Source organism: Magnolia sinica, chromosome 16 (genome assembly GCF_029962835.1).
Source record: "Magnolia sinica isolate HGM2019 chromosome 16, MsV1, whole genome shotgun sequence".
Classification (NCBI taxonomy): Eukaryota; Viridiplantae; Streptophyta; class Magnoliopsida; order Magnoliales; family Magnoliaceae; genus Magnolia; species Magnolia sinica.
In genome coordinates, this window is record NC_080588.1 from 53080859 (window position 1) to 53096955 (window position 16097).

Below are 16097 nucleotides of genomic sequence, written 5' to 3' on the forward strand. Positions count from 1 at the left end.
CTTTCATCAATGATGTGTACTATGGCATTGGTACCTATGGTTATAGAAAGGATCTAAAAATGATGGGTGTTGTGGTTGATTCTAAGGACGGGTGTGAGTTTGTGGCAAGATGCCTAATTCTAACTAAGAAGAACTTTTACTACGGTCCCAATTTACCCTCTTTAATCATGTCTAGTTTAATACTGTAAGATAATCCATACATTATTAGTACATGAGGAATTTGAACAAAATAGGTTAATGGGCAGACTATCTTTCTAAGTTCATATGCACAATATGTATGCCAGAATGGTCTGTGATTCGGGACCTAATTCCTAACTGTCTGTTGCCCATTTGAGAAATTTCTTGGGCCTACAAATAATATCCCTATTGGCTATATGTTCTTAACACTTCTCAAAGGCGAAATAATAAACTTTTGGTTGTAAGTGGTCGGGCCAACACGGAAGGAAAGTTGTGTAGTAGGTATAAGTCAGATACATAGACCTTCTACCTAGCTAGGAAGTTGATCCCAATATTCTGCTTGATCAGAGCATTGAGTTCATTGGTAACTATCAGGATTGAGAATTCGATTCAAACCGCGAATACTTCGCTTATATATAGTTTTTCTAATCCATGTTCTCGATTGTAATAAGTCCTTGGGAAGGTAATTCTAAGGGGTGTATTGATTTGACTTAACATTAAATCCAAGGGATATATAAGTTTTCTCTAAGCATGAATAGTTTCTAAGTCAAAATAACTTTCCTAAGAGTTATTAAAGAAGCCTATAGGTATTGAGGGGATCCAACGAAGGAATGAGGTCTCACTCCAACCTAATCAAGCCAACTAACTAAGTCTATTTTTTCAATTATCGTAGCATAATCAGTCTTTTACATTCTTTAGTATAACCAGTAGCCTAATCTTAACTTATGAGTAGCGGTAATCCCATAGTTGTAATCCAAAGTCTATGCTCATACGTTAGATGATTTCATACCATTTCTAATACAAGAAATTGTTTTACTACTTAGGGTCAAAAGTCGTCTGATTGAGATTAAGTTGCCCGAACTTGAATTTAACTGCGCTCGAGCACTTCACACATGACTATACCAGCTAAGGAGGTCCTCTGGTTCATGTTATTAATTTATTAGATTTCCTAAATTATCAGATTTTTCAAAATCTAGGAGTATCAACTTAAGGTCCCAAAACTCTAAATGTCCCAACATTTAATGGTCATTGTTGTTTATATAATCCTCATTCCCAAAGTCCTAATTATCTCATTACTCCACTCTAAATTTCTTAGTTTGGGTCCTTAGGCCCTTCGGGTCCGTTTTTGTGGTCCAACGCACCCGTATTCGTGCCATTTGGATCCGTTTTAGGTTTGGAATTCGTCAACTAACGACTCAAACTCATCGAATGATGGCCTAGAGGCAACCTAGGTCGATTCACATGATCGGAGATACGTTGTGGACTAAATTACAGTATTCGGTCTTGCCTGTCGGTGAAACATTGGGATCCTATTATGGTCTCTAAATTCCATCGCTCCCTTCCTAAGTCAGAGTGCGTCAGAGTGCGTCGTGTTACCTATAACCCAGATCTAGTTTAATCCAAATCATGTTTTGATACCAACTTGTAATGCTCTGAAAATCGGGGGTCGAGCAAAGCTTAACTCTCGAGTTCCAATGCATCACTTATGCAACATAGATAATGATGATTAAATATTCTCCATATTATTGCATTTAACATATGTGGGATTACACTAAAACAACATATCATAGTCCACAGATAATGTAATTTAGCAAGTAGAAGACTGAAATAGGTGTATACAGTATGTAAGTGTTTCTCAATCCCCAGAGTATGAGTATGATTTCAGGCTAAATATATACATGTATTGTTCCAAAATTTACAAATATCAAGGTGTAACTATCCAACTAATCCATGCAACCCTATAATCCCGTCGAATCAGAATAAGGTCTACGAAGACCCGCCTGATAGCTGATCATAGGAGAATTCCTTCTCCTCATCCATGAAGTCCATTTCAGCTGCATAGATTCCGTCATTACCTGCATCTACAACAGAGTCTGGTTGGTGTTTTAAAACACCATCTCAGGTGGGAATGAGTAGCTAATTCAGTGGACCTATAAAGTAAAGGTTAACATGTTATCAATTCAGTCAAGCAGTAATGATAAAGTAATACATCAAACAATCCTAGCTACTCTTATTAATGCAGGGATGATATGAAAAAATGATGCATGCCCTCGCCTGCACTCCCTCAAGGACACCATCTCATGGTTGCGTTTGGAAACTCCCACTATGCACTTCCTCGCCAAAGCATATGCAGTGCGGTGCATGATAGTGTTAGCCAAGTACTTAGTTAGACTTATTCATATAGCAGATTTGGGAAGCCAAAGCACCTCCCTTTATATCATTTGCCCAAATGATGATCCATCTAGGGTCGTCAATTGTAGTTAATGACATAAGATAGGCAAGTTATAGGGCAACATCACCCCTGATTTGAAAAGCAGTGAAAAGGCAAGTTCGATTAATTATACTCGAGGTCACTCCACCAACGCCCTACCCACTGGAGCACTATTTTTGAAAGGGGTCCGAATCAGACGGTTCACCCCAACCCACGCTGGGACCGCACCCAGGTTGCGCCGGTATAGGCCGACAGCTCGAATACAGTGTCCCATATCACCGTATTCCGTTCACGAGTTTGGGTTGCTCACTGGTCACTACAGGGAGACTCGTCACCCCAGCGTAGGCCGATAGCTCGACCATGGTGTCCCATACCACCATGCATGGCTCATGAGTCTTAGCGGAATGTGGTACTATGGTTGGACGGGCTTTACATTGGTAAGTGGTACCTTAGATTCAAGTAGTAGTATCCATACATGGTAAACACATAATAGACTAATCGGTTTATTAGACAAGTTCGACTGGTATGAGCGTACACTGAATTAATCGGCATGGAGTGCATAAGCACTCCACATGGTCTAACCACTATCGACAATCATCGTATGACTCGGATTCATCGAACACATCAATTATGGCGAGACTATTTCAGCCACTTAAACAGGAATTATTACCGATTGCTTGGACTTCGTAGTAGTCCCAATCATACTCAAATGTAGCATGTGGAGACATGTGATAATCATATAGGCATTTAACAAACAATCCAAGTACAACACTCATTTGAGCATTTTATCAACATACTGAACATGCTACCGAACATTTCAATTCATCCATAAATTGCATAGCTGAAATTTAGATTTCAAGAAGAAAATTATACATATAGATAAGGTAATTGAGAATTCTATTTCAACACCCTTATTAAATACAATTCATCAAATAAAATCTCATTCAGATATTTTATCAAACATATAGAACATGTTATTATACATAAATCACATAGTTGAAATTAAGATTACATGAAGGAAATTATACATCTAGATAAGGTAGTTCAGAATCCTATCTCAATGCCCTTAATAAATACAATTCATCGGACAATTTCTCATTCAGACATTTTATCAAACACTTAGACTACATATTACCACATATATGAACCAAATTAGTTATATCATATATTATGGCAAATCCTTTCACAAAGGAGTTGTTATACATGCAACAATCATGTATTCTAGGTTAATAGTCATAGCAAGCACAAATCATGATTTCATATTCATTCGAACATTTCAACAAACACATGGAATGCATCATATATTCACATAGTTCACACACATGTATAAATTATTGAATACATTGTAACTAAGATCATATGACAGCAACTAAGTCAGACATAAATCATTAGCTGACATTGAAAGCCTTAAAAACCATAACCTAAATGTTTATAGTCCACACCTTTCATCGGAATACCCGATTTAAACTTGTTCCAACACAACATTCCCGAAAACGGAATAACGGTACCTATACGATGAAGTAGGTTAGCTATTTTGTAGTTTATTTTATTTAGATTTCTAAACTAAGATTAGGGTTAGGATTTCTTACCCAAATCGTAACCGAAAACGTTCATATAATGAGGTGGGGAGGTGAATCGAGGCGTGGAGTTGTGGGAGAGAATCCCAACAAAAGATCTCCCTGAAATCCTTCTTCCTTCCTTCCTCCTTTCTCTCCTTTTTTTTTTCTCTCTCTCTTAGGGTTTTTAGGAAATTCGTATGGAGTGAGAATGGGGTGGGTTAAGGGCATTATATAGGCCCAGAACTGATGCAAATGGCCCCAGGGCCATGGAATACTTGGTTTGTATCCAAAGGGCGCCTGTTTCTGGCAAACGGGGCCCCTGGGAAGGTCCATTTTTCACATTTGTCACAGGGCAAGTTCCCTGATGATGGATCTATGCCAAGAGTGTGTTTATGGTGCAATTTGACAAACGGATCGACCGTAAAGGATCCGTATTAGATCAACGGTCATCGTTACTCGATCAGGGCCACAAGTATACCAATAGGTGTAGAGAAATTTCCCTGGTCTATGGGTATATTTGGGTCAGAATCTGACAGTCTGAAGTCTCCAATTTCGCCCACAAGTGAATGGCCCAATTTACTTAAGTTTAAGACCTTTTTCGAAATATATTTGCATTTCTCACACACTTTGCTCAAGGCTCAAGTTGTGCATTTCTGGATACTATTTGGGCTTGATTCTGGGGATACATGTTAAGCCCAATAACACGGTCATAACCTTATAGTTTTGCGGTAATTGAACTTTCGACGCGCGGTCCAAGCCCGATACGGAGTTTCAATGTGCTCCTAGGAGCAACTGGGTTTTAAGATTGCTCCTCGATTTTTAAGTAATGTTGAGTTATTGATTTTAATAGTTTTAGGTCTTGTAGTTTGTATAGAAAGTGGTTCAAGCTAAATCCATCGATTGTTTAGTTTAGTACTTAACTGAATTCTGCCCTAATTACGACAGAATAAGGTCCTACGGTAGTTCTATGCCCCTTTTTGGTACTTTTAGTTAGTATATTAGTTTAATTATTTTTTTAGTAGTTCATTATCAAGTCTACTTTATTTCTACCAAATTTCATTAGATTTCGTATTGTAGAGAAATTTTAAAAATTCTAAAAGTAGCAGCTGTCTGAACTAATAATTTTTGACAGTTGTCACTTCAACATAGATTAAACCATATTAAAATTTTTATTATAATTTTTAATTATTTTTATATAAAATTAGACTTATCAAGCTTCAATCTGGCTTTTGAATCACTTAAATCAGAATTATAACGAAGGAAATATGACTTTTTGAACTCGGTCAAAAACTGCAGCGAGGGTCTACCGAATTTTCGGTGCACCGGCGAGGTATCGCGGTCTGCTGGACCCGACCGTGATGCATCGCGGTCGGCGTGATGGCATTGCGCTCACCTAGTGGTAGTTTTGCCATGCGGATTTTGAAATGGGCATATCTTTCAATTCGGAATGAGTTACGCGACGTGCCATATATGAATTTGGGATAGGAGAAGCTGATATATCCAAATAACCTATTTATTTTATGAGATTCCATAAGGTTAATAAAAAAATCTTATTTTATTTATATATTTACTATTTATAGTAAATTTTAGTTTAATTATTGTTCTTCATCATTTAAACTTTAAGATTTGTGTCTAATATGAAAGTACTTAGAAAATTTGAAGAACAAGGTGGTAAAAGGTTAGATTTTGAAGGAAATGGGTTGAAAGGGGATTTGAGGCTTTAGGATTGAGTTCTGAGAAGTCAATAAGGTGTTATGATCGACTCATTGCCTAAGGACGTCTAACTCCAGGTTGGTAAAAATCCAGAACGTTACAGCTGAACAAAGTGATGTCTTTCCATTTATAAAGAAGGTCTTTATGATGTCCAATTTCTGTAGCCTTTAACTTCTTCATGAGTCCTGATAATCTCTTCCCATTTCTTATGCATGGGTTTGCGCCGGGCTTCCAATCCAGAGAGAAGTAGGGGATCTAGGCCATGCCGACCATGAGTCCCGACCTTACTGCTTAGTCGAGCGTTTGGGCTTCCTCGGGGTTTGTAGTACTTATGCCATCGAACTCGATCTCATCCCTTGGGCTTTTAGAGCCATTTTTTGAGTTGGATACGTGGTTTCTGACCAGACCTTTCTTTTGTGGGTCTGTCCATTTTCCAAACCCGTAGAACGGACTTGAGAAGTAGGTCGGATCTGGTCAGGTCGAATTATTATTGCTTGGGATGTCGGGTCATCCCGCCCTTAATGCTAAATAAGGTGGTAGGTCTAAGTATCAAGGGGCATAAATAATCATGGTACGACGCTATCAAGGTGGCATGCCACAGCGTGAGGTCACATGGGCTGTCAGGGCGTCTTTTCAGTGCCGAGTGAATAAGGTGATGACGCGTGGCCTGACTTTGGTCGTGGAGTCATGCGGCAAGTGGGAGAGCACCACGTCTTGAAATAGGAAAGCCGAGGAGCCGTTTTTTAGCTGTACATTGATTGGGAGCAATAAATGCTCATACACGTTGCTCCCTTATAAAAGGGGATGCCTTAATCATTGGGCGGGGTCATTTGCCTCCCTGCGTTTGTCGAATTGCTCCTTCCTTGGCGTCGGGTGAATCCCGACGACTCCATCTCTGACGGGCATCTCAGGTGACACCGACCCTTGGTGAGCTCTAATTTCATCTTCCCCTCCCTTCCCTTTTATTTTCTTTCCTTTTCTTCTTTGTTTTCGGTATTCTTGGGCCCACAACCATGCCGAAAACTTCGGGCTCAAGCGAGAGGACTGCAGGCAGTGACGGTGGGGCAGAGAATCTACACCCCATGTCGAACCCGCCATCTCCCCTGATAATGATGAGCGATGTCGATTTTCAGACGTCGTAGGCTTCCCGAGTGCTCAAACGATCCCCGGCGGAGCGGCCCATTAAAACGGAAGAGGACTTCCTGGCAGTGGAGGAGGAGTTGAAGTCCCCGTCAGAGGAGGAAAAAGGGCCTATGGAGTCCATTCTGAAGGAGGCCGACCTGGTGAGGATTAGGTCAGGGTACCATATCCCAGAGTTCATGGTACTCCGAGCTCCCTCACCAGGCGAGCTTCCCAACAATCCCCCGAAGTAGAGGTGGCCATATACCAGGTCGCCCTCCAATGCGGCCTCAGGCTCCCTCTCTAGTGAATAGTGACACAAGTACTTGCGCATCTGGGCTAGCTCTAAGACAACTAATCCCTAACGCTTGTAAAGCGCTGGTGGGGTCATTCGTCTTTTAGACCGAGCTTGACTAACCCAAGCTGACCGTGGACGAGTTTCTCCACTTTTACCAAGTGAAATCCAATCCTCTGCATGAGGGTTAGTATTACTTCTCCGCTTAGCGGGGGACTGGCAAGACCTTGGTAACGAACGTCTTGACTTTCAACAAGAACTAGAAGAACAAATGGTTTTAGGCGTCGGGAGATTAGGAAGTGCCATGATTATCCGGGCTTCACTCTTGGGTCCCGACTTCCTTCTTTGCGCCAGGTCGGTATTGTCAGGACTTAACTTTCCTTTTGTTTTGTTTTATTTTGTTTTATTATTATTATTTTTTACTTGGTCATTCTTTATTGTTTGACTTGATGTGTCTTCTCTGTAGTTCTTCCCAAGTACCCAAGCGTGTTAGGTCCGGGAGCTCTCGTTTGAATAGCTGGAGCGAGGTTGGTGGAAACCGATCTGAGGTCTTAGAGGGAGCTTCTTGCGACCTCGCCCTGTCAGGTATAACTTTTGTTTGTCTTGGGACTTAGCATGTTTTGTGAGTGTTGCTAACTCCTTTTAGTTGCGCAGATATGGTAGAGGCAAGGCCGTTGAAGCGTAGGGAGCCTCCTCCGGACGTGCTAGCTCAAAAGAAGAAGAAGAAGCCGACCTCTAAAAGCAAGAGAAAGGTCGAGCCTTCATCCTTTGCAGGTTGGGAAGTCGGGGAGGACAGGCCGATCTCAACTCCTACCATTGTCGTGGCCAAGGAGACTGTTGGGTAGTCTCCTCCCGTCGAAGTTCAAGTTACTGGGTGGGCGGTCGTGGAGACGGCAGCCAAATCTCCCTCACCCTAGGTGAGGGGCTCGTCCTGCAGTCGAGGTGTAAAGGGTTAGAGGCCTCTCAGGTTGGTCCGGACTGCGCTGGAGAGCCTTCTGCCCTGGGCGGATCGACATATCTCCGATGCCCATTTCACCAGCACGATGGACGCGCCGCCAAAGGGAATCCTGCTCCAGCTGTAGCTGCTCTTCAGCAGGGTAATTTTCTTTCACTCGAGTCAGCTTTATTTTTCTGAGCTTTGCCTGACCTTTTGTTGTTTTTCCTCTTTTTTTTATTGATAGTACACTCTTGCCCTGCTCAACGTACATCACGAGATGTCGTGCCTCTAGGAGGAGGTCAAAGTGGCGGAGGCGGCGTTACTACAGAAGGGGGTTGAGGCCGAGAAACTTCGCGCCGAGGCCGAGTAGTTCAGTGCTGAAGCTGGGAGACTCTGTGAGGAGGCCGATCAACTTTGGACTGCCTTGAAAGCTCAGGCGGAGAGTTCGGCGGCCGAGTTGGAGGCGTCGAAGAAGCTGCTCATTGATGCTTTAGAGAGAGGGGCTCAGTGGAAGTCAGACTTGGTCGTGCCGAGACGCACCTTTGAAGTTTTTTGTTGATAGTACACTCTTGCCCTGCTCAATGTACATCACGAGATGTCGTGCCTCTAGGAGGAGGTCAAAGTGGTGGAGACGGCGTTACTACAGAAGGGGGTTGAGGCCGAGAAACTTCGCGCCGAGGCCGAGTAGTTCAGTGCTGAAGCTGGGAGACTCTGTGAGGAGGCCGATCAACTTTGGACTGCCTTGAAAGCTCAGGCGGAGAGTTCGGCGGCTAAGTTGGAGGCGTCGAAGAAGCTGCTCATTAATGCTTTAGAGAGAGGGGCTCAGTGGAAGTCGGACTTGGTCGTGCTGAGATGCACCTTTGAAGTGAAGGTCAAGGATGTTGAGGTAGCGGCTGTAGAGGGGTTCAAGTCCTCTAAGGAGTACACGGAGGATAGGGACGCTCTGTACGACGTCAGGTACGAGTGGTGCATTAAGGATGTGAAGGGAGCACATCTCGAGCATGACCTCTCATCCTTCAAGGAGACCGACTCTGACTTCGGGGAGCCCTTGGAGGACGTGCCTTCAGTGCAGCCTCCTGCGACTTAGCGGCTTTTGCTTTCCCTCTTACCGTTGTAATAATTTTTTTTTGGTAATGTGCTCTTCGGAGCTTTATTAATGCAAAAACAATTTTTTGCCATCCTATTTGCTTGTGCGATTATATATATATATATATATATATATATATATAAGTAAGAAGGTCGGTTTAACCTTTTTAGGTCACGACATCCAAGTAGTTTTCCATAGGTTGGATACACGAATCGCGTAACTTGAGTAGTGTCGATACTATAGGGTCCGACCTCTTCTTAAAGTGTTGGCCCAACAATTAGGGCCGTTCTTCCCATTTATTGTGGGAGGCCCTTAGTAGACTTTTAGTAGATGGTCCATTCGTAGATATTGAAGTAGAAAGCAAAATTGTCCTGACTTGGGGATTTTATTGATATCAAAGTAGGAAGCAAACTTTCTATGTTTGGAATAAACATAGTACATTTCGCACTCCAAGCAGATCCACCCCCATGCGTAGTAGATTTTGAGGTGCCAAGCATTCCATGGGTGCGGTAGGAGCCAACCTTCCAAATCCTCAAGTCAATACAATCCTGGTCGACTCACAATTATTACCAAGTAGGGTCCTTCCCAATCTAGTCCTAAAGTTCCCAAACCAGGTTCCTTGGTGTTTTGGAAGGTTCTCTGGAGGACTAAGTCTCCGGCTCGAAACCTTCTTGTTTTAACCCTGTAATTGTAGAAACGGGCGACCTGCTGTTGTTGAATTGCGACCTTAACCACACTTGTTCCCTTCTTTCCTCGGTGAGGTTGAGAACCGGTGACATTAGTTCAGCATTCTGCTCTTCGTCGTAGGAGCAGGTCCGAGCAATCGAGAATCCGATCTGAACTGGGATAACAACTTCTGTGCCGAAAGCCAAGAATAAAGGAGTTTCCCTTGTGGCTGTCTAGGTAGTAGTTTGGTATGCCTAGAGGACGTGACAGAGCTTTTCGGCTTATGACCCTTTGGCGTTTTCAAGCTTCATCTGGAGGCGATTCTTGATAATCTTGTTGACTGCTTTAACCTATCTGTTGCCCTGCGGGTGCCGAGGTGAAGAGTAGACGTTTTGAATCCCAAGGTTCTTGCATATGCTTCGGAATTGTTTATTGTCGAATTGTTTCCTGTTGTCCGAAATGATCGCGCGGGGGATCCTGTACGTGCATATGATAGACGAAATTGGTAATCTTCGGCTCGGATCAAATAAATAAAATTTGGGAGGGGCATTTTAGAATGTCAAACCCACTTTGCCCAGCTTCTACGATCAGCCAACGATCTGCATAAATCTCACGCGGACTTGACTCTAAAGGCTCTTAAAGGGACCCTTGTCCAAACACATCTATCCTCTAAAAGCGACATGCACAGCCCTTCATGGCGGATGTGATCAAGCACCACCTGCGGCTGGAAGGTGAGAATGGGCGATAAACTACCTGTGATCGATCTGCATAAATCCCAAGCCGACTCGCTCTGTCCCATGTTGGCACGTGCGCAGGTATGTAAATATACACGTGTGATAGTTACACAACAATCAAACCATCCAAATCGTTTATTCAACTCTCAATGGAGCCCCAATACATGGATCAAACCTCACACAAAGCGTACAACAACAGAGTGGTGAGTGTGTGGCGTTATTAATATATGGCATAATCTCACATGGAGTTGTGCCTATTAGTATAGTTGGTGCCAAACACGAGATATATATTGTCATTACAACAGAAATCTTCATAAAATGAAAATACCCAGGATATACTATCCAAAGCAAACGTGTGCCAAACGGACTCAAAGCTATGTCCGGTTTTCAGAGCTGAGAAAGTACGTTGAACATAGTGTGGCGTGGTTTGTAGAGTGCCTTCAAAGGATGGAGCTTAGGCATGGGGAGCCCAGGCGCTTCAGTCATGTCTATCTTCTCCTCTCCGACTCGTTCCCACTCAAAGCAATGGATCAAGGTCCCCAATGACAGGCTCACCATCCGCAGAGCTAGACCTGCACCCGGACACCCCCGCCTTCCGGAACCAAATGTTATCATCTTCAGGCCTTCCTTTAACCCTTCTGGACCTTGAAACCGCTCTGGCTTGAAATCGGTGGGGTCCACCCATAGCTTGGGATCTCTGTGAATTGCCCACACATTGACCAATAACATTGTGCCACTTGGAACTTCGAAACCTCCAACAATGGACTCTTCAGATGACTCATGAGGCAGTACAAGTGGGCCCGGTGGATGTAATCGTAGAGTCTCGTTGATGATGCAATGGAGGTATGGAAGCTTGGAGAGATCTGATTCATCTAACAAACGAGTTCCTACATGCATGTCAAGCTCTGCTTTAGCTTTCTCCAGTACATCTGGATGGTTCAGGAGCAGCGACATGGCCCATTCCATGGTCAGAGCTGACGAGTCCGTTCCGGCGCTAAGTAGTGTCTGATTTCACGCAGATAATTCAAAATTCTCATATACGAGTTAAACTTAGAAAAGCAATGCAAGAATTATAATGCCCAAGAGTTACACTAAGATTCTATAACCATTAACCTAACGATAGAGTGAAGGAGTTAATATTTAAAGATGAGCTTTGCCAAGCCTATGAGTGTAATAGTCAACCGCCACACATGCGAGCATGGCACACAATTATAATATCCAACCCATAATTAGAAGGGTACTCAATCTGTAGATTCCCAATCTTAAGTATCAGGTCAGTCCATTAGTAAGGTGGCCACAATTAATTTAATAAGTGTACGACCATGAATAAAAACTGGCTAGAGTGTTTATATATATATATATATATAATTTTTATTTTGAAAGATAAAAACTGGCTAAAGTTTTCTTAACCCGTCCATTTATTTTTAACATCATGGCATACCTAGTGAGTGGACCAGCTTTACCTTTTAACAATAGCATCTACATGATGGAATTGGATATTTCAACTAAGTGCCATGTTGGCACAAGTGGTGGGGTGTGCATTAGCTGACTTGTACACACTTGTGCGCTTAACAAAATTGCTTGAAGAGGGAACGGATTGGCTACTCCCCCTGACACCAGCCATTGGCTGGTGGTCGGTGCTCTGTGGGGCCCACAATGATGTATGTGGGTCATCCATGCCGTCCATATATTTTTATATATCATTTTATGATACAATAAAAAAATAAAGTATACCTCTATCTCAAGGGCACCACATTATAGGAAACAGTGTTGAATGAATTTTGACCATTAAAAACGTTTTGGGGGCATAAAAGTTTTGGATCAAGCTGATATTTATTTTTTCCCTTCATCTAGGTCTTTATGACGAAATCAACAGATTGGATGTCAAATAAACAGTACAGTGGGCCTTAGGAGGATTTTAATTGTGAATATCCATTCATTATTTTTGTCCTGTGGTGTGATCCACCTAAGATTTATATCCCTCTCTTTTTTTGTATCAAGCACTAAAATGATCTGTAAAAATGGATGAACGGAGTGGATGAAACACATACATCATGTTGGGGACCACAGAGCACCGACCACCAGCCACGGGGCTGGTGTCAGGGGGAGTAGCCAATCCGTTCCCGCTTGAAGATTAGGGCTGTCAAGTGGCCGGGCCTGGGGTTGGACTCGGCCCAGATTTTCAACTGTTTTGGGCAGGGCTTATTCACAATTCTGTTTCTGTCAGGCCCGAGCCAGGCCCATTGACACCCTGTTGAAAATTTTAATTTTGTTCTTTAATTTTATGTTTTATACATCTTATTTTTAAGAGCATATATGAATTGAAGATAACTGTCATATTTCGCAAACCGGGATGAGCTTTTCTATGTATGACATATGATTTTGGGTAGGAGAAGCTACTTTAGCCAACCAACCCCAGGTTGCCCATGCCAGATTTGCGAGATTCCGTCAGATCGATGGTCAAGAGTCCCTTTTAATTTCTTTTTTTTTTAATTTTTTTTTAATTTTTTAACTATAAATAGTAAGTTTTAATTGGCGTATAACTTTTATCCTTTTGATATGCAGGAGTCATGCCCAACATAAAAGCGCTTAAAAAACTTAGGAGAACAACTTGGTTAGGCTAAATTGGACACTTACTATTTTTGGCAAAAAACAATGGAGTCTAGTAGGAATGGTGAGTGTCTATAAATAGTAAGTTTTCCATTCATAGTAAGTTACTTTTTAGGGAGTTTGAGTCTAAAACTTTGTCCTAGGTTTGAGATAATTATTTAAAGGATTGTAAATTTTTGTTATCATCAATTAATTTATTCCAAATGTATTAGAAATTATTTATATTTTTATCCCTCGTGAATTCAAGGAAGCTCTGTAAGGAGTCTAGAGAGCTCCGTGGATTTGAAGTAGTTATTCCTTAAGGAAAATGGTGATCGTCCTCATCACATCCTTCATTGTGTCAATATGATAGACACGTCATGATTGCCAATAGAAGTTTTACATGTTAACACTTCCAGTTTTCTTCTCTCTAATTGTAATGTGTTGCACCACGGGAGTGGACTAGGTGAGACCCCGGCCTCATCTAAGATGGTGTGGCCCTTACCATGGTTCCACCTAAAAGTTAGAATTGAAAGTAAGAGGTATGCTTAAGTCACCTCGAACCATGATCAGTGCAAATAGGCTGAAAACCATGCCCTTAAGGGCATGTTTGGGAGCATGGATTTGGAACCCCCAGGATTTGAAATTCTTGTTTGGCACACTGGATTCAGAATCTCCTGTAATCCAAAATATATAAGCTATGCATTGTATATTTATAGGAGATTGAATTTAATTATTAAAAAAAGTTTAATATCTCTAAATAGTGTACGCATGTAATGTTTGACACAATGGTTATAATAAGCCAATTAAAATATATACTTTGCCTGAAAATGATGAAATTCAAAGTCTCGGATTGGTCACAAGCACAAGATCACATCCGAGTCAACAAACGATTTTTAACCATTTACATGGACAATGTTTGGACAACACAGATCATCATATGAAAGTAATTATAGTGATGTAATTGATAATTTGTTTGTTTTGGGATATCATCAGTGAGCCATCTACTCAATAAATTAATACCCCAGTGACACACATGTTACATGCAACTTTTGGAAGGATTTTAGATGTAATTCAAGCTTTCACCTTGAATTTCAAACTCTCTCTTTGCTGAATTTGAAACCCCATATTATTTTATGGTCCCAAACATATAAAGGAACTTGAAAATCCCCTCAAACCCTTCTAAATTCATGGTGCCTAACGACCCCTATGGTGAACCAGGCTAAACTTGAACGTATCGTCAAAAGTATTATGAGACAAGACAAAAACAGCTAAATTCAAACGTGGAGTGCTGACGACGCGGTCCAGTGATCTCCGCATCTGTCCCACCACATGACGATCCAGGTCGTTTACCCAATCCAATGCAACTTGACTTAAATACTAACGGATTGGTTCGACACTAGGAGTTGCCCCCAGTCATCTAAAAATCATGCATCGGTGTCAAAGCTCAAAAACCACTCCGTCCATACAAAAGTGAGTAGGAAATTTACCTTTGTATGGACGGCGAGGTCTCCAACAACTGAGATCCTTCCCAAATACCCCATGGTGGGACCTCAAATGAACGAACCGGTTGGATCGTTACGTAAGCAAGACAAATAGATTTTAGTCAAGAGAGATGCGAGTATTACCGATATCATGCCTCTGATCATCAAATCAGTGTAATAGTCAGGCTCTTTTTCTTGCAACGACAACAGAACATCTAAGAACGTCTTCTTATTTTCCAATTCAACTTCTACATCCACTGAGGAAGATGAATCAAACTTTGTCTTCATTCTTCGACGCTCATCGATCAGAAACTGGAAGAACTCATCACTCTGCCTCAGCAATTTCACCATCCTCTTCTCCACCCCTCCAAAATCCATCCAACCCAAAGACGGGTAATCCCCAAAAGTCCCTATTCCAGTCAAGTCCGCCACCTCACCCAAGATCTTCCAAAACCTCCTCGCCTCTTCCAAAATCGCCTCATTTTCTCTGGAATACAACTTCCCAGCGATCATCCCCATTATCATATTGAAAATCGTTTCTGAGAACCTAGACCTCAATTCCATCACCGGTTTCCCCAGTTCCGAATCCTGGAACATGTCTTTCATCAGGGACTTGACCTCCTGGATTCGGACGGCAGAGAACATCTGGATGCGGCTCGTCGAGAGGATCTCCACATTGGCGATTCGGCGGAGATTGCGCCAGTGGGGACCATAGGAGGTCCACCCAAGGGCAGAGTAGTTGTAGCCGAAGTGCTTGCCAGTGAGGAGGCGGGGGCGGTTGGCGAAGATGAGGTCGTTTTTGGTGAAGCAGTCCTCGGCTAAAGACCGGGAGGAGATGAGGAGTACGGGGCGTGAACCGAAACGGAGTAAGACGATGGGGCCGTATCGGTTGGAGATAGTGGTGAGAGAGCGGTGGAGAGGTTTTTTGAGTAGATGTAGATGGCCGAGAATGGGAAGGAACAAAGGTGATGGTGGAAAGTTCTTGCGCTTCTGGAATAGGCGCTTGGATATTGAGAAGAGTAATAAGAAGACAATGAGAGCTGAAATTCTTAAGAATAGATCCATGTTTTTGGGTGGAGAGGCCAGACAGTCCAATTGCCTTTTATAGCAGCCGAAGTAGCCCGCGATTTGCCTGCTCCCATTCACGTATGGAAGCGAATTGCCTGTGGCATGACGTGGCATGACGTGGCCTAAGATCTTTAGGACCCACTGTGATGTATGTATTCCATCCGAATGGAAGCGAATTGCCTGTGGCATGACGTGGCATTACATGGCTAGAGATCTTTAAGACCTAATGTGATGTATGTATTATTGGTTTTTTTCAAAATAAGAAGAGAAGGAATTTTATTTTTGGAAAAAGAATGGTCTTGGCTTTGATGATTATTGGTGTGAATGATGATGCCTCTCGATGAAGGGAACATCTTTTGAATTTGAAATGGAGGGATGCCATTGTTAGAAAGACATCACCATTGATGAAAAGACACCATGGAAGAAGATGTCTTTTCATGAAAAAGGCCTTAAGCAT

At 42.3% G+C, this 16097-nt stretch overlaps 1 protein-coding gene across 1 annotated transcript; it reads right to left on the reverse strand.

The window, feature by feature from the left end:
* Positions 1-10762: 10762 nt before the first annotated feature.
* LOC131229600 (cytochrome P450 81Q32-like) lies at positions 10763-15637 on the reverse strand. Its single transcript, XM_058225596.1, has 2 exons — positions 14717-15637; positions 10763-11504 (listed from the first exon to the last, which is right to left on the reverse strand). Exons 1-2 carry the CDS (start codon positions 15635-15637, stop codon positions 10887-10889), a joined length of 1539 nt encoding a protein of 512 aa, XP_058081579.1. The 3' UTR covers positions 10763-10886.
* Positions 15638-16097: the final 460 nt, after the last annotated feature.

Coding starts and splice junctions, on each gene's coding strand:
- LOC131229600 (XM_058225596.1), bottom strand. CDS start 15,637: ATGGATCTATTCTTAAGAATTTCAGCTCTCATTGTCTTCTTATTACTC. Junction 11,505..14,716: donor TGATCAGAGGCATGATATCG/GTAATACTCGCA, acceptor GCGTGAAATCAG/ACACTACTTAGCGCCGGAAC.